Raw genomic sequence first — 22,769 nt, 5'->3', positions numbered from 1 at the left:
AACACTGGGGGTTGTAACTCCCAAACTGGGAGAGTGGCTCCAGCAGATCCCAGGAACAACATCTGAGATCTCTGTCCAGAAGAGTGCAGTCCTAGGAACAGCTAAGATACTGCGCAGGAACCTCAAGCTCCCAGGCCTCTGGTAGAGGACCCGAGCTTGAAGGAATAAGACCGCTCCAAGGAAGGAGCGAGAGGGGAAACATTATGTATGTATATGTATGTATATAGACAGCTAAACTATCCCCACAGTACATTTACTTAAGTAACCTTATTTACACTTAACAGTGGAACCAATATTCTATTCCAAGTTTTGCATGCTTATGGGGCAGAATTCACTGCTGTGTCAACCAAAAAGGTCCACAGATAATGGTCAGTGTTTCCGGGCAAGCCACTAGCTGTCAGACAGTTTGCTCACGTGTGTTTTTCTATTCTGGACTACAAGGGTGGAGATGAGAACAAAAAAAGCATGAGTCAGCAAAACTTGCCCATGATCCAGGTATTACTTCTTGATGAAGAGAATGACAACGGAAACAAGCCTTCCTGAAACAAACAGTGAGCTCTGCTTCTTCCTCAGCTGTGGTTCAGGCCTCATTTCTAATGACGGTCCTTTGCTGTGGCGGCTGGACAGGGTATTAAGATCACTGCCCTCCATACAGGAGACTAAAAATTACCATTCATACAGTATATGGAGAAATGGACCAATGAGACTGACAACATTAAAGTGGATCAAGTCACCTTAAAAACAGACCCTCAGCTTCCCAGAGATTTTTGACCAGTGGCCATCGGTCAGTTAACAAATTAATAGAGTTGGAGGAGCCAGAAGAGGATCTCTGATTTCTTCTCCTGTGGAATCTTGTACCTGATGCCAGGACAGTTGTGGAAGAGTGAAAATTAGGTTGTTGTTGTTGTTGTTGTTGTTGTTGTTGAGTTTCCTATCTTTAAAACTTGACACTGTGCTTACAATTAGCGGATTATAGAAGCCTGCATATCAACAATGACACAGAAGTTAACTACCAGTCAACTCAGGCCCCTGTGGCAGAAATACATGTTTGCATCAAGTGTATGATTTGAGTCTTTTAGGTAGAATTTAATAAATGTAAAGGTTTGTCTTAATTCTGAACATCGGGTTCCTTTAAATACCAGTTTATCTACAACATTTGAGCTCTTCAAAGTCGCCTGTCTTAACAACTAAACCCTAAATAACCTGTAAACGTTTACCTGCCTTTTTGGTAATTTTTTGAGGACCTGTTGGAAATAATATGTTGACAATTACAAGATAATTAGAATTAGATTTTTGTTTTTTGTTTTTTATTGGCCACAGAGTTTGTGGGGGCTGGACGTGCAGCATTACTTTTTTCTTTTCAGACGTGACAGCTCTTAGTGTGACAACAGAACAGGATAAAGGTGGAGCAGCTGCCTCAGTTTGGATTAAAATGGGGATGGTTGGGGTGAAGATCTGACTTTATATGAAATTAAAGTATTTTCAATGATTATCTTAAAACTTTTTTGAAAAGATCACAGGACTGAAACATTTTGTATTTGTCTAATGTACATAGTTCTTCACTGCTGTCACAAAGCACACAAGTATTTACTCACATTTGTCAGTAGTAGAAATGGACATGTGACAGTTGGATATTGAATATCAACATTTGTATATTGCTTATAAGCATTCATGACATCTACATGTCACGTGCCTTTTTTACTGGTACTCAGAACATTTAACGTATCATGTTTTTCTCAGTATTTTCCAGTGATGTAGGTTTTGAATAAGAATCTTTTTGAATTCAATGAAATTTGCAGTACAGGAATCAAAACGAAGAGATGTTGGATTTTAAATTGTATCTTTTTTATTTCCTCTCTTTTCTCTAATTTCTCCATCCCTCTCACTTTTCTTCTTCCAGCTCTGCACATTAGTTCAGACATGAACAACAACAGTGGGACTCCCTCCTACTTTGAGTTCACTGTGTTCTCAGACTACGGCTCCCTCAGATATCTTTTCTTCTGTCTCTGTCTGTTGATCTACATGACTATAATCTCTGCTAATCTTGTCATTGTTCTCACAGTCTGTGTGGAGAAGTCTCTGCATCAGCCCATGTATATTTTCATCTGCTGTCTGTCTTTAAACTCTCTGTACGGCTCAGCCGGCTTCTTCCCCAGGTTCCTGATGGACATACTGTCTGACACTCACTTCATCTCACGTCCGTCCTGTTTTATTCAGATGTACATTATTCACACTTACAAAGGCTATGAGTTGAATATCCTCACTGTCATGTCCTATGATAGATTAGTTGCTATTTGTCAGCCTTTACACTATCACAGTAAAATGACTGTTAGGACGGTGCTGTGTCTTCTGATTTTTATTGTTCTACATCCTGTGTGTATGTTAAGTCTCCTTTTCTATCAGTTTAGTGATTTACCTTTGTGTGGATATAAAGTGAACAGGATCTTTTGCACCAGCTGGTCTGTGGTCCAACTCTCCTGTGTGGACACAATTGTGATGAGCCTTTCAGGCCAGTTTCTTGGGGCAACATTTATCTTTATCCCCCTGTTCTTTGTCCTGTACACCTACCTGCGTATTCTGCTTGTTTGCAGGAGAAGTTTATCTGAATTCAGAGGAAAGGCGTTACAGACCTGTCTGCCACACATAGTGACATTTGTCAACTTTTGTATCTCAGTGTTCTGTGAAGTTTCACTGAGTTTTTATAAGGTTGATGAAGTAAATACATTTGTTATTGTTGTTGTATCTCTGGAGTTTCTGATCATTCCTCCCATTAATAACCCTCTAGTTTACGGCCTGAACCTGCCTCAGATCAGAGGAGTGATTTCTGGGTTTCTGAGGATGCACAAAATACTTCATTCAAACACAGTATTGTGCATCTAGAAAACTCATAACTCATATTTGTTTATTCATATCTGTTTTAAACAAATGAGAATCAATTTAAAAATTTTAGATGAACTCCTAACATAAATGCCAGATTTATTCAATATAACAGAGAAAATGATTTTCACCCTCTGGAATTCTCTGAAGCTCTGTAATCACTTTGTTGGTTTTACCATCTTTAAAGTTCAACATGACATAAATATTAAATAGCCATGTGTCCATGGCTTTATGTTTTATTGGTGATAAACAAATTCATGTTTTTGTTGATTTCAATTATGAAAAAATATGTTTGTTAAGCAGTTGTGTTTAATTTAGTTTAATTTACATAATGTGCTCAACAATTGTGTAATCTACTGGTGGTTCATGAAAGATAATGTTTAATGTGTACAAACATATAGAATTATGCAGTTTATTTTAATATACAGTTGTTTATATGCTTTTTCCAGTGCATTAAAAAAAGATTCCATTAACTGTATAATTTTATTCTTTTAAGCAGAATATAAATATCTAAAAGGTTCATCTTGCACACATCTGCCCATGAGATTCACCTGTCAACCTGTCACATGTCTATGGCTCCTTGCCATAGACATGTGGATTTATGTGGAACATATCAATGTGTCACAGTGAGCTGCTCCTACTCAAACTGTAAGTGTAACTCTCATTAAACAGAAATCTAATAACATGGTGCTCTCTCTGCTTTGTAAAACTGAAATTACCAGAACACCATTGCTCTGCAGGGCCTACTCAGAAAAAACATAAAATAACAAGTCAGCAACTTCAGTCTTTATTACAGGGAGTTTTGGGAGCGTGTGGGTTGTATCAGTGAGAGCAGATTTTTTATTTGTTGTGTTTCAGACAAAACCTCAATGAACTCCAGAGAGCAGATTTCCAGAAGCTCATTATCCAGAATCCACAATCTCTTGTCCTAGTCCTGGTCTCCGTTTGGCTATTGGTATAAACCAAGAGGAGAGTATGATGATGGTTACATGAATACGTGTATGAGGTGTTCTCTAGATCCTACCCTCTCCACCCTCCTTCAAACAACTACATGAACTACACTAATCTCAGCCATTACACAACTCAACACATCTCATCAGGCACCTTTCCCTCCTCGTTTAAGCAGGTCATAGATCGCCCGACATCTTAAGAAACCGAACCTTGACCCCTCCCTTCTGGAAAATTACAGCTCACTCTCTCTTGTTCCATTCCTGCTCAAGACCCTTGAATGAGCCGTCTTCAATCAACTGACTGACTTCCTTTCTAGGAACAATTTCCTTGATGTCAACCAGTCCGGCTTCAAGAGTGGTCACTCCACAGAAACAGTACTACTAAAGGTCGTGGAATACATTTTTCCATTTATGCTACATCCCTAGGTCCTATTATCCACCGAATGTTCTTCCTACTGAATGACTCCACTGTCTCATTACGAATCTCTGCTTGTCTCTCTGACATGTTACTTGGATAAGAGAGAGGCATCTTCAACTCCAACTCTCCAAGACAGAAGTTCTCATCTATCCAGCCAGGCCTTTAATACTGCACCACATCAGCATCAACACAGGGTCTGTCGGGAAACAGAGTCACGGGACACGAGGATTTATTACTACACGGTCTCAAAAACATAGAAAATGGGAAACCAATTAGATGGGGACACCAAATGAACACGACAAGAAAACTGACTAGATACAAAAACAAAGTGACAACATAAAACAACCCGAACACTGTCGGGTAGAAGGTAACAAATAATACAAGAGTTACTAAGTAAAAACAAAAAAATCACTGTACAAACGCAGGTAAACACTCACTCTGACTGAGGTAAGAAGTCCAAAGGGTGGTGAGTGGGGGAGCAAAGGTCTAGGGCGTGACAAGGGCAAGAAAGCAAGGCCGAGAACAAAGCAGGAAAAATGGCTGGAGAGTAGTGATCCCAAGTGACCGAACTGAGGGAACCTATAAAGCAAAAGGTGAACACAGGTGGAACTGATCTGTGATCAGGACACAGGAGAGTGAGTCAGTCCAAATATGGGCATAGCAGGAAGTGGCTGGGGAGCAGAGCAACAGGAGTGGGACCAGGTAAAAGAAAGACAACCAAAACTAACTGGGCCAAGACGAGGCAGGAATCATGATAGTTTTCAGTGACTGTCCATCTTGACCAATGCAATGCCTTACTGACAGGGTTACCAGCTACACTATCAAACCCCTCCAGATGATCTAAAATGCACCAGCACGTCTCATTGTTGTTTAGTCTAAAAGACACTCGCTGCACCACTCTTCAGATCTCTGCGCTGGCTTCAAAGCCCTGACCCTTGCCTAGAAGTGGTCAACTCAACAGCCTGAACTCCCTCATTCAGGTCCAGTAAAATCCCTCCCATCCACTGCACTCTGACAAGAAACAACATATTATGGTCCCCTCAACTCAAAAGATCCCAAGCTAAACAATTCAGCTTACAACAGTTCAATGATGGTGGAAGAGCACTTTAACGTTTTTCTCCTTGGCTTACACATGTGCTTGCTATGTAGATGCTGAAACAATGTCAAGGAGAACAGTAATAATAATTAAAACTTCATTAATCCCCCTGCCCACTTGAGGCGCCAAGGGTTTGGGGTTCAGTGTCCAAGGACACTTTGACATGTGACCAGAAATTGGGGAGGAACCGGGAATCAATCCATCAACCTTGAGGTGCTTAGACAACTGCCCTACTAATTGAGCCTCGATGACCCCAGTGAATGGCAAGGACATAAAACACCTCCTGGACCAACACCCGCAGTGTTTTGCTGGTTTTTGGCAACTACGAAGAATATTAAAATGCATCATCTTGGAAATAAACTAATTCTAAGGATCTTGCCATCTGAATCGGGCTGTCAGACGATGAAATCTATGGAGATGTGGGACCAGTCACCAAGAGGCTGCTCCATACATCACACCAGGTTGCCTTCATGGTTCAGGCTCTTATCCACCTCTTGTAGTTCACCAAGTCTTTTCCTCATGCTTGCTGTTGTCCTATTACCCTGAGAAATAACCTTCTCTCTGTGTTGGTGGAGTGATCTGCAGATTGTTTTTCTACGTAGCCCATGTCTTTCTTCTTTTGTTTGGGTTGGAAGTGTCTTGCTGAAAGTGGCTGTAGAGGGTTTCCCAGCTCTAATGCACAAGCCTTTAGAACATCTGCACACCTAGGCTGACAAGATCTTGGGTGGGGGAGACATCTGTCCTCTGAGATGGGGTTGGTTCCATGGTAACAGTGATACGAGATGTGATTGAGTTTGGGTGGTCATACCTGTTGAAGAATGATGATGTCAGCATACGTTGAGCTGCATCCGGTCATCACACAGACCAGTAGTTACTGTACTTGAACCAAAACTGCTTTTAGCCCTTGTTTAGTCACATCTGTGTGCACAATAACTGGCAATGACTAATCAGCATGAGCCAAAACTTTTAGCATTTCGAAGAACTCTTAACACTTAGGAGACCACTGGATTTTTTGAGTTTTAGATTTAGTTTGTCTGCCAAGATGCTTGTTAGTAACAGATTCAAAGGGTGTGTGATGTTAGTAAATCTAGAGACAACACATCTGTAATGGCCAGCTAACCCCAGGAATGCTTGCACCTGCCTCATTGGCACTTGAAAAATCAGTTGAGTCCAGTCAGTCTTCTCTTTATCCTTATGATCCATCCCTACCTGCCAGTGGCCACTGGCCAAGTCAAGGGTGGAAAACCACTGGGCCCGGGTCAAACTGTCGGACCTCCAAGAATGTTTTCAGGTAATACTAACTTCACATTGTTCAGCCTCAAAGGGGATTGAATGCACACATATTTGTCCTTGAGCAGTGAGTGTGGGGGCTGGACAGTGTGTACATGTGACTTCGCTCAGTGTGACAGAAAAACAGGATAAAGTTGAGCAGCTGCTTCAGTTTGGATCAGATCAGGGGAGATTACAAGGGTGGAGAGACTTCAGGTGAAGCACTTAAACAATCACTGTATATTTGTATATTTGTGTAATGCATGTACTGTATGTATTTCCTCACAGATAAGGGTATTGATGGTGACTTTAAAGACTGGTTTATTCATGTATTTTGTGATTGTATCAGTGATTCCAGAGATATTGGTTAGTAGTGGTAATGGGCATGTAGTAGTGTGTATTGAATGAGCTGATGAATACACATGAATAATGAATGAATAGCTTATTTGTGTTCCCTTTTTAATGACATACTTCTCATGTCATTGAACATGTTTTATATTTTTCTGATTGTTTTTCAGGTTTTTTTTTTATTCTATGAGTTTCACTTGTTTTATCGGACAAAATACATTTTGGGTTTAAAATCTTAATTTTTACTTTAGTTTGCTTTTCATTGCTTATTTCTCCACCACTCTCACTTTTCTTCTTCCAGCTCTGCACATTAGTTCAGACATGAACAACAACAGTGGGACTCCCTCCTACTTTGAGTTCACTGTGTTCTCAGACTACGGCTCCCTCAGATATCTTTTCTTCTGTCTCTGTCTGTTGATCTACATGACTATAATCTCTGCTAATCTTGTCATTGTTCTCACAGTCTGTGTGGAGAAGTCTCTGCATCAGCCCATGTATATTTTCATCTGCTGTCTGTCTTTAAACTCTCTGTACGGCTCAGCCGGCTTCTTCCCCAGGTTCCTGATGGACATACTGTCTGACACTCACTTCATCTCACGTCCGTTCTGTTTCTTACAGATTTACATTATTCACACCTACAAAGCACATGAAGTGAATATTCTTAGCATCATGTCCTATGATAGGTTTGTTGCTATTTGTCAGCCTTTACACTATCACAGGAAAATGACTGTTAGGACCGTGCTGTGTCTGTTGGGTTTTGCTGTGTTTTACCCTGTGTGTATGTTAGCCCACCTTTTCTATCAGTTTAGTGATTTACCTTTGTGTGGATATAAAGTGAACAGGATCTTTTGCACCAGCTGGTCTGTGGTCCAACTCTCCTGTGTGGACACAATTGTGATGAGCCTTTCAGGCCAGTTTCTTGGGGCAACATTTATCTTTATCCCCCTGTTCTTTGTCCTGTACACCTACCTGCGTATTCTGCTTGTTTGCAGGAGAAGTTCATCTGAATTCAGAGGAAAGGCGTTACAGACCTGTCTGCCACACATAGTGACATTTGTCAACTTTTGTATCTCCGTTTTCTGTGAAGTTTCACTGAGTTTTTCTAAGGTTGATGAAGTAAATACATTTGTTATTGTTGTTGTATCTCTGGAGTTTCTGATTATTCCTCCCATCACTAACCCTGTAGTTTACGGCCTGAACCTGCCTCAGATCAGAGCAGTGATTTCTGGGTTTTTGAGGATGTACAAAATAGCTGCCACATAATTCAAAGACACAAAAATCACAGTAAGAAATTCATAAAGAAAGGTCTGCTTTTAAAATATCACAACTTATATTTGTGTTTGTTCATGTTTGTTTTAAACAAACCAGAATCAATTCAAGAAAATATATTCTCCTGTACCACAATTATTATATACAATGTGAATGAATTCCACTGTGTAGTGTATCATCTCCTTTGTTTCCTACCACATTTTCAAATGAAAAATAAAGAAAATCTCTTTTAGGATATTTTCTAAATTTTATGACTGAGCCAAAACACTAATGTTACCATAATTGATATTTTTCTTCAACCCAAATGTAATTTCAGTTTGGAGAGTTTGCCTTTTATCAGGTGAGCATTTGAAAATGTTTTCTAGATTTATATTATATTATATTATATTATATTATATTATATTATATTATATTATATTATATTATATTATATTATATTATGTATTATATTATACTACAAAACAAAGTTACATATGATTTCCTATTTCCCACTTATTCTCAGTTCTCAGCTGGACTTATTGAAAGACCTCACCTTAAGGGTGTTCCTGGATGTTATGACGTGAGTGGCAGCCTCCTAACAGTGAAGCTAATTGAAATGTATTTCTGTTTGTTCTTCAGTGATTTGCAGCTTGTGTGTGATGTTCTGGATGTAGGATTATAAATCTATATTATTCTTCTTCTCTTTTATCACTGATTTCAATCTGACATGTCCTTCTTTAAAAATTAGCAGTTGAATTTGGGATGTAACACATCCATCAGATGACAGATTGAGGTGTTTGTACCTGCATGCAGTGTTTTACATGCTTGGTCACCTACAGGTGGCTTTGCTTTGGTCAGGCGGAAGCAGACCACTCCCTGTGGTCATCACCGCACAGCCCCCCAGGTGCACTGGAGACAGGTGCCTTGTTCAGTTCATGGCCTTTCCTCTAAGAAGAGTGTCATTACCACGTGCCCAAGTACCCTTACACAGAAACTATGAAAGGTGGACTGATGGAGAACAGCTTGCAGCGTCCTCTGGTGGTGTCTTGTTGTTCTAGGTGCAGAGAAAGATTGAAGTTGCACACTCTGAAACCACGTGGCCTTTAAATAAACCAACTCTGATGTAAAAGAACAGGTCAGTAATGTAGTCAGACGTAGCTTTTAGCTTTAGCTAAGAATTACAGCAAACTTGAAATCTGATCATCTACTTAAGATTTGAGAAACAGTCATTCAGGCTCTGATCTCAGTTTAACGGGATCACTGCTGATCCCTGTGGATGCTACTGACCCACTGTTCACTTACCAAACTCCAATTTGGGCAAAATACAGCAGCCAGACTGATGTTACTGGTTAAACTGTGGCTGTTACAACAATCCAGAGTTCATGTTAAGATTTTACTTTTTGTTCTTAAAGCCTCTAATGGGCTCCACAACACATTCTGCCTCGAGGCTTGGAAATAACCTCCCAATAGAAGTGGATTCCTGTTCCTCCACAAAGGATTTTACCATGAAGTTTAACTTTATTCTCTTGGTCACGTTGCTGGTTTAAATGTATTTAAACCTCTTCACATCGTGATATATTGTGTCCTTCCTTCAACTATTCATACTATTCTTTTTTTTTTTTTTTTTTTTCCTTTAATTGAAGACCACAAATTAACAAAACCCATTTCTCATTACACCAAGATCATTTACCAACAGTAAAATGAGTGAGGCTCACATGATCATGCTTGTCTCCGTCTCTCCGAAACCTGCATCAATGATTTAGCAACATAATTAGGTAGTATTAGGACATGTCAAGTAGTTGTATACTCTATTTGATCAACCATGGTCTTAGCTGATGTAGATCAAAATGTCTAATGCTTACATATGAACCTTTCTTTTTTATTTTAAAGATATTTACGAAGTATCAACATTGGTGGAGTTTGATTGAGGTTGGGGGGGCGTACACGTTGGACCTGTCGGTACACGTGATTAATGTGCTCAGTGTGACAAGAGGATAAAAAGTGAGCAGCTGCCTCAGTTTGATTAGATCAGAGGGAGGATGCTGCACATCTTTAACATCTCCTTTTACGTGAACTGACTTCTACAACAGTACAATGATTCACATGGTTTTTACTGAGATACTGATGAGAACAGGTTGAGAATTCACAGTGATACATGTTATTGTGCAGGTCTGTATTGTCTTACTAGTTTAAAGTTTTAGAATTTAACTAGAATTTTACTTCTTATCTTTCATCTCTCTTCTGTGCAGACATGAACAACAACAGTGGGACTCCCTCCTACTTTGAGTTCACTGTGTTCTCAGACTACGGCTCCCTCAGATATCTTTTCTTCTGTCTCTGTCTGTTGATCTACATGACTATAATCTCTGCTAATCTTGTCATTGTTCTCACAGTCTGTGTGGAGAAGTCTCTGCATCAGCCCATGTATATTTTCATCTGCTGTCTGTCTTTAAACTCTCTGTACGGCTCAGCCGGCTTCTTCCCCAGGTTCCTGATGGACATACTGTCTGACACTCACTTCATCTCACGTCCGTTCTGTTTCTTACAGATTTACATTATTCACACTTTCAAAACTCATGAGTTGAATATCCTCACTGTCATGTCCTATGATAGATTAGTAGCTATTTGTCAGCCTTTACACTATCACAGGAAAATGACTTTTAGGACGGTGCTGTGTCTGTCGATTTTTTCTGTTCTGTCCCCTCTATGTTTGCTAGGTCACTTTTTTTATTTGTCCATCAGTTTCCCTTTGTGTGGATATAAAATCAACAGGATCTTTTGCACCAGCTGGTCTGTGGTTCAGCTGTCCTGTGTGGACATAAATGTGATCAGCATAACGGGACCATTTCTTTCTGTGACACTGATATTTACCCCCCTGTTCTTTGTCCTGTACACCTACCTGCGTATTCTGCTTGTTTGCAGGAGAAGTTCATCTGAATTCAGAGGAAAGGCGTTACAGACCTGTCTGCCACACATAGTGACATTTGTCAACTTTTGCATCTCAATTTTCATTGAGGTTTCACTAAGTCAGTATAAGATTGATGAAGTAAATGCCTTTATCATTGCTGTTTTATCTCTGGAGTTTCTGATCATTCCTCCCATCACTAACCCTCTAATTTATGGCATGAATCTGCCTCAGATCAGAGGAGCCATTGTTAGATTAATACGGATGCACAAAATAGTTCCTCCTTCATAAAAAGACTCAGAAAACAGAAAGAAGTTATTGAAGCTCATTATTCTCTGATGCTTCTCTAATGTTGGAGAATAGAGATATTTTGCTTTTTTAAATAAATCAGAATCAATCAAATAGATAAATAATTTTCCCAGCTCAGCAAACAGCAGAGAAAGCCAGGGGACACTGATGAGACAAAGTTAAGCCCTAATTGTCTTTTTCAGTTATGGTGAATTCTGTTTTCTAATCTTTGTGCCATACCCCTAGTGCACAGTCAGAACTATGAAACAGATACAGTGAACAAACAGAGCTTTGAACAACGTGGTCGATGTTTTATCGTTCTGTCTTGTGCTGTGATAAAATCTCATCTTGTAGATAAAATAATCTCATCCAACTAAAGAAATTACTTATGTAATTCAAGTTCAGATTTTCAAATAGCAGATTTGTTGGAAAACTTCATTAGTTGTGAGGATTTAATCATCACAACATCTTTGTACATCTGCAAAACACACACCCCCACTTGTCTTTTTCATGCTCTTCACCATGTTGTCTGCCTTAGTAACAAAACATCAGCACTTGGCAATGTGCAGTTTTGTGTCCACTCAGGTTCTGAACATCCTGACACACAACACTCAACTAGACTGAGCAAAACTTGAGTCTGAGTCTGAGTCTCAGGCCACCAGAAACAAAGAGCTCCATTTTTGTGGTCTGTGGTTTTGGGGGGGCTCCTTGCTCTGTTGTCAAGGAAGATATAAACTGTTCTGATATGTGTGGTTGGTAAGCAACTGATAATGGTGTTCTTTGTTTTTACTGCTGTTTTAATTTCTGTCTTAGGGGCCAATTAAGGTTGTTGGTTGATTAATTGATGTATGTGATAATAAATAAATAAATAATCTTTTTTTTTTTAGTTTGGGCATTTGTGGTAAATATCATTATGAAGGATTGTGGAATACTGTACACTGCTCCAAAAATGTAAGATTAAAACACTTTTTAATCAGAGTTTAGCATCAAGTCCGTTAAACTTCTGGTACATGAATCTGCTCAGTTAAGAATCAGAGGGGGTGTTGATCAGTTTCAGCTGCTTTAATGTAAATGAAATTAACAACAGGTGAACCAGAGGGACAACAATGAGACAACCCCCAAAACAGGAATGGTTTTACAAGTGGAGGACACTCAGGAACATTATGTTTTAGTCCATCTGATGCTGCCAATGGTTGAACCTCAAACTGTCTGGTGGCTCAGTGATGCCTTGGACCAGGTCTGGGAGGAGATACCCCTGGGCATCATCCATTGTCTCATTAGGAGCATGTCCCAACGTTGTCAGGCATACATGCACATGGGGCCATACGAAGTATTGAAAAACATTTTGAGTTGCTGGAAGGAAATTTCAGTGGACTAACCTGCTGCATCATGTTTCCACTTTGGTTTTCATAGTGTATTTCAATTCAGCCCTCTGTAGGTTGATCATTTTAATTTCCACCAAAAGATGTGACATGCTTTCATTCCTAACACATCAACCAGAGCATATCAGTACAAATATCCAGCAGGATTTTTACCCAAATTTAAGTGCCACAAATCAACAGCATTGCATAATTGCTGATGACTCCTCAACCACTGGCAGCATCAACTACAGTCACAATGAAGAGTACGGACACCTGATAGGGAGCTTTGTTCAGTGGTGCAACAACCACAGCTTAAAGCTCAACATCAGTAAAACCAAAGAACTGGTGGTGGACATGAGGAAGTACAGGGAGATCCCTGTCCCATTCACGACTCTGGAAGAGGTTGTAGAGATTGAGGACTCATATACAGTGGCAAGAAAAAGTATGTGAACCTTTTGAGGTTACGTGGAGTTTTGCATGAATTGGTCATAAAATGTGCTCCGATCTTCATCTAACTCACAACAATACAAAAACACAGTCTGCTTAAAATAATAGTACACAAACATTATATGTTTTAATGTTTTTATTAAACATAACATGTAAACATTCACAGTGCAGGGTGGAAAAAGTATGTGAACCGCCTAGCCTAATGACTTCTCCAAGAGCTAGGAGTGAACCAACCTTGAGTCCAATCAGTGTGATGATATTGGATGTGTTGCCCTTTAAAAACACACACCAGTTTTGGGTTTACTGTTGCAGCACTGTTGCTACTCTCCCTAGGCGTGGTCGTCCTGTAAAGATGACTGCAAGAGCACAGCACAGAATGCTGAATGAGGTAAAGAAGAATCCTAGAGTGTCAGCTAAAGACTAACAGAAATGTCTGGCACATCATAACATTTTTGTTGGCACATCTACAATAAGGAAAACATTGAACAAGAATGGAGTACATGGGAGGACACCACGGAGGAAGCCATTGCTGTCCAAAAAAAATACTGCAGCACGTTTGAAAAAGAGCACCTGGATGTTCCACAGCACTACAAAATATTCTGTGGACAGATGAAACCAAAATTGAGTTGTTTGGAAAAAAAACACAAAACTATATGTGGAGGGAAAAAGGCACAGCACACCAACATCAAAACCTCATCCCTACTGTAAAACATGGTGGAGGGAGCATCATGGTTTTGGGCTGCTTTGCTGCCTCAGGGCCTGGACGGATTGTTGTCATTGATGGAAAAATTAATTCCAGAGTTTATAAAGACATTTTGCAGGAAAACGTAAGACCATCTGTCCCCAACTGAAGCTCCACAGAGGATGGGTGATGCAACAGGACAATGACCAAAAGCATTCAAGTAATTCAACAAAAGAATAGTTTCAACAGAACAAAATACGCCTGGCATGACCTTAAGAGAGACATTCACACCAGACATCCCAAGAATATTAATACACTGAAACAGTTTTGTGAAGAGGAGTGGTCCAAAATGACTCCAGATTGTTGTGCAGGTCTGATCTGCAACTACAGGAAACGTTTGGTTGAGGTTATTGGTGCCAAAGAAGGGTCAACCAGTTATTAAGTCCAAAGGTTCACATACTTTTTCCACCCTGCACTGTGAATGTTTACATGTTATGTTCAATAAAAACATGAAACATATAATGTTTGTGTACTATTATTTTCAGCAGACTGTGTTTTTGTATTGTTGTGAGTTAGATGAAGATCGGAGCACATTTTATTACCAATTCATGCAAAACTCCACGTAACCTCAAAGGGTTCACATACTTTTTCTTGCCACTGTAAATATCTTGGAGTCTACATCAACAACAAACTGGTCAAATAACAGATTCCCAGTTCAAGATCAGACAGAGTACACTGTTTTTCCTCAGGAAGCTTTGTTCCTTTCATTTGAGCAACAAGCTACAGTTCAGTTAAGATTGGTCCCACCCTGGATAACGTGTCTCCACTGCTCTAGGGAAGCTCATTCAGTGACAGTGTGATTCCACCAAGGAGCAAGAAGAAATGCTTTAGGCTGTACAAAAAGATGAGTGGACACAATGATATACCCATTTTAATCATTCCATATACCAAACACCCCAACACGTTCTGTTGTCATTTATATATTACATGTAGTTTTTCATGTCAACTCTTTTTTTTTTTCTTTAATATCCTCATTTATCTTATTACTTATTACTTAGATAGTGTTTGTCTTATTTATCCTAAATTGAAGTGGCCTAAATTTCAGAGGTGACCGAGAAGTGAGTTTATGGAGGCCTGAACATGCAGTATTTTTTTTCTTTGTCGACATGTGTGTACATGTGCCTAAATGTTGAGTTGCTTCCTGTGCCTGGATTAAATCAAGGGAAGGCAGTGCACATCTCTCTTATGCAATAAAAGCGATGCTGTGAGATACCTGTTTATTTTTGTTTGGCTGAAGAGGATAGTTATTCACATTCATAGCAGAGGACACAGGCACCGTTTACTTTCAGGCTAGTTATAGAAATAGGGACTTAGGCCATTGAACATATCAGCTTTTACTTCCAAACATTCTGCACTAATTGTATTCAGAACATTGCACAGTTTTCATAAGAAATGTTGTTTGTGTGTTTCCTATGTTATTCTGATTTGTCCTAATTGTGCTGACATGAACAACAACAGTGGGACTCCCTCCTACTTTGAGTTCACTGTGTTCTCAGACTACGGCTCCCTCAGATATCTTTTCTTCTGTCTCTGTCTGTTGATCTACATGACTATAATCTCTGCTAATCTTGTCATTGTTCTCACAGTCTCTGTGGAGAAGTCTCTGCATCAGCCCATGTATATTTTCATCTGCTGTCTGTCTTTAAACTCTCTGTACGGCTCAGCCGGCTTCTTCCCCAGGTTCCTGATGGACATACTGTCTGACACTCACTTCATCTCACGTCCGTCCTGTTTCTTACAGATTTACATTATTCACACTTTCAAAGGTCATGAACTGAATATCCTCACTGTCATGTCCTATGATAGATTAGTAGCTATTTGTCAGCCTTTACACTATCACAGGAAAATGACTTTTAGGACGGTGCTGTGTCTGTTGAGTTTTGTTGTGCTGTCTCCTGTGTGTATGTTGGGCCACTTTTTGTATCTGACCATCATTTTCCCTTTGTGTGGATTTAAGGTGAACAGGATGTTTTGCACCAGCTGGTCTGTGGTTCAGTTGTCCTGTGTGGACATAAATGTGATCAGCATAACAGGACAGTTTAATGCTGTGTTGTTTGTCTTCACCCCCCTGTTCTTTGTCCTGTACACCTACCTGCGTATTCTGCTTGTTTGCAGGAGAAGTTCATCTGAATTCAGAGGAAAGGCGTTACAGACCTGTCTGCCACACATAGTGACATTTGTGAATTATTGTATCTCGGTGTTCTGTGAGGTTCCACTGAGTCGATATAAGACTGATGGAGTTAGTCCATTTATTATTGTATTTTTATCTCTAGAGTTTCTGATCATTCCTCCCATCAGTAACCCTTTAGTTTACGGCCTGAATCTGCCTCAGATCAGAGGAGTGATTGTTAGATTAATAAGGATTCGCAAAGTAGTTGATCCTAAATAATTATAACCACTATAACAAGCGAGAGAAAATATACTGAAACTTTATTATTTAAATTATGTGTGTCTAGAATCTTTGTTTATGGATACATTTTGTTTCTTTCAAAAAAATTGAAATCCAGGGTCCAACTCAGGTCAGTTCATCAAAATAAATGCTTATTACAGTTCATAATGTACTTTTACAATTTAAATATGTTTCACTTATAAATCTTTTCTCTGTGTCATCATGCTGTTTGTAATAAAAAGAAACTTTCATACTCATCATAAGCAATAAAATAATCTATGCTCAGATTTTCTGTCTGATTTGTTGCAGGATAATTTGGATTTTAAAGGATAATTTCTTATGGAACTACATAGTATTTGAATTTGGTTGGAATTTTTGCTGGGTTGCTGTTTGTACACAGTCAGTCTGTACATTTAAAATAGGTATATCATAAAATTAGCTGATGAGACACAGTAACCAGGTGTTGGTAATGCTCCATCACACCTGATCATAACTCTGAAGCATAGTTTGCTGAACCGGTAGTACTGACTGACACACAGCTCTCCAACTCCTATCACATGTAACTCCAGTTAGATGTCCAGCTATGTGCTTTCCTGAGTCTTCACTTGGTGTATGACCTGATGTGCCTCATTCTGTAATTATACTGTTTCCCCAACACTGGATTTCTGCCTCTGCCTGTATTTCGGTAACGTATTACTGATTGTTTAAGAGAGGACAGGAGTCTGACTGTTTTCTGTGGATTGGATTTGAGAGAAGATGATTGTTGCCGGGTAATGTTTTTTTGGTGCACTCTTAGAGCACTTTAGTAAAAATGTAGTGAAAATAGAATTTTTAGAAATGTTTCCTGTCAATAAACGCTGTGGCATGATGATGGACTGTAGTTAATAGAAGTTCTGTAGTACATGCTCATTCTGTGTTTGAGGGGTCACAGTACTTTATTAGGAGGGTATAGTCCTGGGGCAAAAATCACCCAGTGTTTATAAAGACAAAGGTTCATCACATTGGGCTATATTATATGTTATATTGCTTAGTTCGATGATGTAGACCTGCGTGCACACCCGGAGTAGATCAGCTTGTGCCATTTTCTACGGGTGTCATGTTATTTGGTACATGCTAACCATTAGTAATTTAGGGCCATACTGTACTATTACACACATTTTTGTCAGATGATATGTATGTGTATTGAATGCTTGAAGATGATTAAGCTGGATAGGTCGGCGGCGGGAATCAGGGAGAACCAGGAGACAATAAGGAACTGTCACAGTTTCTGTTTTCCAGGAATATCAAAGCCAATGCCCTGTCCCGCCAGTTCCCAGACACAGAGGACTCTGAGCCAGCCGATCTTATCATCCCTTTGTCTTGCTTCATCGGTGCAGCACGTTGGCCCATAGAGAAACAGGTAGCTGACGCAGCCGCCAATCTTCCTGTTCCACCTGACCGTCCTCCCCGCTGTTCCTGATTCTCTCAGGACGCAGGTTCTGCAGTGGTCCAAATCTTCTCGTCTCGCCTGTCACCCTGGGTCTGATAGAACTCTAGCCATGATCAAACAACGGTTCTGGTGACCTACTCTCTATGCCAATGTCAGGGACTTTGTCGCAGCCTGCTCTACCTGTGCCCAAAACAAGACCTCCAACAGAGCCCCTGCTGGGCTCCTGCACCCACTCCCGATTCCTTGCCGTCCTTGGTCACACCTCTCTCTGGATTTCATTCCAGGTCTTCCTCCATCCGAAGGTAACACAACTATACTCACTGTTGTTAACAGATTCTCTAAAGCCGCACACTTTGTTCCCATTCCAAAGCTGCCCTCTGCCAAAGAGACAGCCGAGGTCATGCTGTCACAGGTGTTCCGGCTGCATGGTTTTCCATCTGACATCATCTCTGACACAGGTCCCAAGTTTGTGGAAAGACTTCTGCCGACTCCTGGGGGCTATGGCCAGCCTCAGTTCTGGGTTTCATCTCCAATCAAATGGTCAAACCGAAAGGATGAACCAGGGCCTGGAAAGGACCCTCTGCTGTCTCTGCTCAAAAGAACCCTCCACTTGGTCAAAATCCCTTCTCTGGGCAGAATATGCTCACAATTCCCTTCCCTCCTCAGCGACTGGCTTCTCACCCTTCCAAGCAGAACTACCGTTACCAACCTCTGCTTTTCCCAGGAGCAAGACTCGGACGTACCCTCTGTTCAGACCTACACCTGACGCTGCAGTCAGACATGGGTCAGAGTCTGGAACTCCCTTCTTAGAACATCCCACCGCTACGTTGCGACAAATGGCTCTGTGCCCCCTCCGCTCGCCCAGCTCATTGGCGGCACGCCAGTCTTCACGGTCCACCAACTCCTCCGTTCCCGGCGGCGGGGTCGGGATCTTCAGTGTCTGGGAGAGGTACAATCCTGAAGAGCATTTCTGGGTTCCTGTCCGGTCCATCCAGGATCCTGCTTTGGTGCGGTCATTCCATCATGCCAATCCTGAGCAGCCTGGTGGGCCATCTGGTGCTGGCCGTTGAGAGGAGGGTTCTGTCACAGTTTCTGCACATTCTGTCTGTTCTCTAATCTATGGTCCCCTTCTTATTTCAGATACCACATGTCCCCTGCATGTTCCCGCTCCTCAACCTCCATGCATCTTCTCTACAAAGACTGCATCTGTTTGCCTGAAACCGCTCTCTCTGAACCCGTTTATCCAGGCTGCTCTAGCAGGCAGGAAGACAGACATATATACAGTATGTCTGTATATATGAGGCAGGAAGACAGACATATATACAGTATGTCTGTCTTCCTGCCTGCTAGAGCAGCCGATTTCAGTTATTACTCTGTTTTGATGGATTTTCTTGCCTGCTAGTGCAGTTACCCCAGTTGCCTCGGATTGTGCTTTTGGGTCCACACTCCTATCTGTGACAGGAACAGGTGAAAATGATTACTACTACTACTTGATCTATCTGCAGCCTTTGACACAGTCAACCTCCAGATCCTCCTTTCTACACTTTCTTATTTGGGCATCACTGCTACAACTCTGGCCTAGCTTAGGTCCAACTTGTCTGGACATACATTCAAGGTATCTTGGAAGGGGCAGGTTTTTAACTCTCATTGCCTCTCCAATGGCGTGCCACAGGACTCAGCTCTTGGTCCCCTACTCTACTACATCAGCATCAACCTATGTTCTTCAGTGATTATTTCCACTAAGTCTTCCAGATACCTGGGGGTGAGCATTAATGATTAACTGAGCTTTGCCAACCACATCTCCTCTGTCTCCACATCAGGCAGATTTTCCCTTTTCAACATCACAAAGTCCGACCCTACCTTTCAGACTATACAACAAGGCTCTGGTCATATGTCGTCTTGACTACTGCAGTGTCTTACTGACCGTGTTACAAACTGCACCATCAAATCTCCAGATGATCTGTCAAAGCACCAGCCTATCTGAACTCCCTCATCGGGGTCAACAATCATTCCCGTCCGCTACACTCTTATTAATTATTAGAAGCTAGTAAACGTGGAATGAGGGGTAAACAGGAAGTCTACCAAAACAAAAGACAGGAACTTACATTAATCAGTAAGACACTTTTCTCAAGAACAGCATCAATATTATTATATTATTGATATATTATTGTTCTTATATAATTTTTTATTTTCCTTAAACATACATTTAAAAAAAGCAAATATGCCAGTTCTTACATTGGACTTTAACACTAGGGAGATCTGTGGGTTTCTCTTTTGTACCAACAATCCACATTACAATCATTCTGGAACCCAAACCACAAAGTGTCAATGCTTTCTATTACCTCACATGCGTTACCTTACATTTCTAACATAATCCTTTTTAACCATGGCCAATGTGTTTTTGTGATCTAATCAACCTTATCATTAGTGGTGTAAATAGTGATTTTTGTTGACATTGTAGGGGTTTGATTTATCTGCAAATGGCACTTGGTATTTAATTCCAGTGGTTATAAGTATTATATAAGTAAGTGTCAATGAGTACTGATAAAGTGGGGGCCTTGACATGCAACCGTTTTTTTCCCTTCTGGACCTTTGTGTACCTGTGACTCTTTCAGTGTGACAGTGAAACAAGATAAATGTTGAGTTGCTTCATTCATTGGGTTGCATCAGGTGAGGATGCTGCACATCATCTTAAGATCTCATTTTAGATTAACTTACAGATGTTGTGGTAACTCCCTGTTTTGTTTGGCTGAAGAACATAAATCTTCAGAGGACAGAAGAACTGTTTAGTTTTCGGTGTAATCATGAAATTAGGCACGCTGGATGTTGACTGTTGAGTGTCAGCATTCATAACTGTCAATGATTCTGCATTAATTTTACTAAAATACTTTTCATACCATCCAACAATTCTGATGACAAATGTTGTTTGTGTATTTCCTATGTTATTCTGATTTGTCCTAATTGTGCAGACATGAACAACAACAGTGGGACTCCCTCCTACTTTGAGTTCACTGTGTTCTCAGACTACGGCTCCCTCAGATATCTTTTCTTCTGTCTCTGTCTGTTGATCTACATGACTATAATCTCTGCTAATCTTGTCATTGTTCTCACAGTCTGTGTGGAGAAGTCTCTGCATCAGCCCATGTATATTTTCATCTGCTGTCTGTCTTTAAACTCTCTGTACGGCTCAGCCGGCTTCTTCCCCAGGTTCCTGATGGACATACTGTCTGACACTCACTTCATCTCACGTCCGTCCTGTTTTATTCAGATGTACATTATTCACACCTTCAAAACTCAGGAGTTGACTCTTCTCACTGTCATGTCCTATGATAGGTTAGTAGCTATTTGTCAGCCTTTACACTATCACAGGAAAATGACTTTTAGGACGGTGCAGTGTCTTCTGGGTTTTGCTGTGTTGTACCCTGTGTGTATTTTGATCTATTTCTTCTATTTGTCCATCAGTTTAACTTTGTGTGGAAATAAATTACAAAGGATTTATTGCACCAGCTGGGCTGTGGTTCAGTTGTCCTGTGTGGACACAAAAGTGATGAACATAGCAGGCCAGCTTATATCTGTGACTTCCATCTTTATCCCCCTGTTCTTTGTCCTGTACACCTACCTGCGTATTCTGCTTGTTTGCAGGAGAAGTTCATCTGAAGTCAGAGGAAAGGCGTTACAGACCTGTCTGCCACACATAGTGACATTTGTGAATTACTGCATTTCAGTTTGCATCTCTGTTTTCTGTGAAGGTCTACTGAGTCAATATAAGATCAGTGAGGGAAATTCCATTGTCATTGTTTTTTCTCTGGAGTTTGTGATTATTCCTCCCATCAGTAACCCTTTAGTTTACGGCATGCATTTGCCTCAGATTAGAGGAGTGATTGTTAGATTTCTAAGGATATGTAAAATAGCATAAATCAAAGATTCAACAAGGGCAGAGCGATGTTTGTGAAGCTTATATGTTCAGATAATGTAAAATGAGAAAATAATCTCTTTAATGTTTGTTATTGCGGTTTTATCTTTATGTTTTGTAGTGTGATGTAGAAATCTCCACTTGTTGAGTAAAAACAGACTAATCTTGTCAAACCGTCCAGCAGAAATGACTGTAAGTCAATTTCAAGCATTACTTAGCTTGTCCAATATGACAGTTTGAAACTTCTGTTTTAAAGTTTCTGCTGTAGCGACTAATATGAATCAATATGCTGTCTCAGTGGCTTTAGGCCTGTGAAACCTTTCTAACTAAACTCTTCTCTCTTCACTGCCCCTCTCCTGGTGGTCTCCCTCGCTTTTGTGAGCCATACCTCGCCCAAAACACACAATAGAATGGCTTAAGAAAAATAAAATCCACCTTTTGGAGTGATCAAATCAAAGCCCAGACCTCAACCCATGGAACAACTTGAAGAGAGCCACACACGAGAATATGACGAATATAACAGCCAAATAATATAACAAAGCTAAAGCAGTTCTGTAGGAAGAATGGAGGTTCACATACTTTTTCCAATAGCACTGTGAGTTTTTTATGGTCGTTATCAATAAAGATATCACAGACCAGAATGTTGGTTGTGTTATCATTTTAGGCACATTATATTTGTTAATACTTTTGACTTAGATGAAGATCACATCCCATTTTATGACATATTCATGCGGAAAACATTGAACAAGAAAAGTATGTGAGCCTGTCTGAATGACACTGATGTCCAATAGGAGAAGCAGAGATGTGGACCACTTACTTCTCTCTTGTTTGGTCAAAAATTTTCACCGTTCATTCAAGTAGCTTCTTAAGTCTGAGGAAAGTTAGTAAGAACCTCAAACTTTTCCTCCTAGTAAATTTCACTTCACACCTGCCTTTAATAGGCTCATTAGATAAACAATGGAAAAAGTGTGTGAGTACAAGTAATACACACATGGTCAATTTTGTTGGTACCCTTCCATTACATAAATAAAAACCCAGTCACTGGGTTTACCTAAAATTAACAAAAGTAATCATAAATAAAAATTTACT

The 22,769-nt window shown here is 40.3% G+C and overlaps 4 protein-coding genes across 4 annotated transcripts; all 4 read left to right on the top strand.

Moving 5' to 3' along the window:
* The first annotated feature begins 1,920 nt into the window (after positions 1-1,920).
* On the top strand, positions 1,921-2,880 carry LOC113173259 (olfactory receptor 6K3-like). Its single transcript, XM_026376660.1, has one exon. It carries the CDS (start codon positions 1,921-1,923, stop codon positions 2,878-2,880), a length of 960 nt encoding a protein of 319 aa, XP_026232445.1.
* A 7,577-nt stretch (positions 2,881-10,457) lies between these two features.
* Positions 10,458-11,402, top strand: LOC113173258 (olfactory receptor 6K3-like). The gene has a single exon (XM_026376659.1). The coding sequence runs from the start codon at positions 10,458-10,460 to the stop codon at positions 11,400-11,402; it is 945 nt and encodes a 314-aa protein (XP_026232444.1).
* A 3,991-nt stretch (positions 11,403-15,393) lies between these two features.
* On the top strand, positions 15,394-16,338 carry LOC113173257 (olfactory receptor 4P4-like). Its single transcript, XM_026376657.1, has one exon. The coding sequence runs from the start codon at positions 15,394-15,396 to the stop codon at positions 16,336-16,338; it is 945 nt and encodes a 314-aa protein (XP_026232442.1).
* A 2,265-nt stretch (positions 16,339-18,603) lies between these two features.
* LOC113173255 (olfactory receptor 10J5-like) lies at positions 18,604-21,683 on the top strand. The gene is made up of 2 exons (XM_026376655.1): positions 18,604-18,811; positions 20,737-21,683. Exons 1-2 carry the CDS (start codon positions 18,604-18,606, stop codon positions 21,681-21,683), a joined length of 1,155 nt encoding a protein of 384 aa, XP_026232440.1.
* The last annotated feature ends 1,086 nt before the right edge of the window (positions 21,684-22,769 follow it).

Source organism: Anabas testudineus, chromosome 21 (assembly GCF_900324465.2).
Source record: "Anabas testudineus chromosome 21, fAnaTes1.2, whole genome shotgun sequence".
Lineage (NCBI taxonomy): Eukaryota > Metazoa > Chordata > Actinopteri > Anabantiformes > Anabantidae > Anabas > Anabas testudineus.
The sequence above is the reverse complement of the archived record's forward strand: the minus strand, read 5'-3'. Positions and strand labels throughout refer to the sequence as shown.